This window comes from Tupaia chinensis, unplaced genomic scaffold (assembly GCF_000334495.1).
Source record: "Tupaia chinensis unplaced genomic scaffold, TupChi_1.0 Scaffold000659_1, whole genome shotgun sequence".
Lineage (NCBI taxonomy): Eukaryota > Metazoa > Chordata > Mammalia > Scandentia > Tupaiidae > Tupaia > Tupaia belangeri.
Genome location: NW_006160181.1, coordinates 1,981,644 through 1,982,363, shown reverse-complemented (window position 1 = coordinate 1,982,363; position 720 = coordinate 1,981,644). Strand labels below are relative to the sequence as shown.

At 55.6% G+C, this 720-nt stretch overlaps 1 protein-coding gene across 1 annotated transcript in view; it reads left to right on the top strand.

Moving 5' to 3' along the window:
• Window positions 1–396, top strand: part of CRCT1 (cysteine rich C-terminal 1) — a 589-nt gene extending 193 nt beyond the window's left edge. The window contains exon 2 of the mRNA XM_027776269.1: window positions 2–396. Coding sequence (XP_027632070.1) covers window positions 2–132 — 131 coding nt within the window. The 3' untranslated portion in view covers window positions 133–396. The remainder of the gene's footprint in view (window position 1) is intronic.
• The last annotated feature ends 324 nt before the right edge of the window (window positions 397–720 follow it).

The following is a 720-nucleotide window of genomic DNA, read 5'->3' as shown; positions in this document are numbered from 1 at the left end:
CCGGCCTGCTGCTGCTTTCCAAGGAGACGCCGTCAGCGCAGGCGCGGATGCTGCTGCTGCGGAGGCGGTAGCCAGAGATCTCAGTGCTCTGGCAACAACCTGGGTTCTGGCTGCTGCTCAGGCGGCTGCTGAGATCGCCAGCGTCCCCTAAGAGTTGCTCTAGAGCTACCTGTTCAGCCGGGGAGCGGCCCCGCCTTGCCGCCTGCTCCCCGACCTCACGTCTCCTCCCTCCAGTAGTAACAGCTCCGCTGTGGGGGTCTCGGAGTTTGCCCCCCCCCCTTTAAAGCTAATTGCACTTTGATGTTCAGAAACCCACCCTGTTCTCAACCTCACAAAGCTCCCTGACCCCTGTGTGATTTTCCTCTCCAGGAATTTGAGAGTCCGGGGTGGGTACTGGGGGTGGGCACGGAACCTGCTGCCTGCGCAGCAGGTACTCTGTAAATGCCTACTGGTTTGGTTGACCTTTGAAGACCTCATAATAAAGCTTCTACCTCCTGAGACACCCCCGTTCTTATTTGTTCTTTCACTTGTGTATTTATTAATCTTGTTCTGTGGGGATGGGGTCATCCACCACTTCTCGCTGGGCATTAGTAGAAAGGCTCTGAGTGTTTGGAAGGGCAGAGAGCACTGTGATTCCCGCTTAAACAAGAACGTGGCTTTCTGGTAGTTAATTATGACAGCGGCGATCACAGACCGAGTGCTCTAAGTATTCCAAGGCCC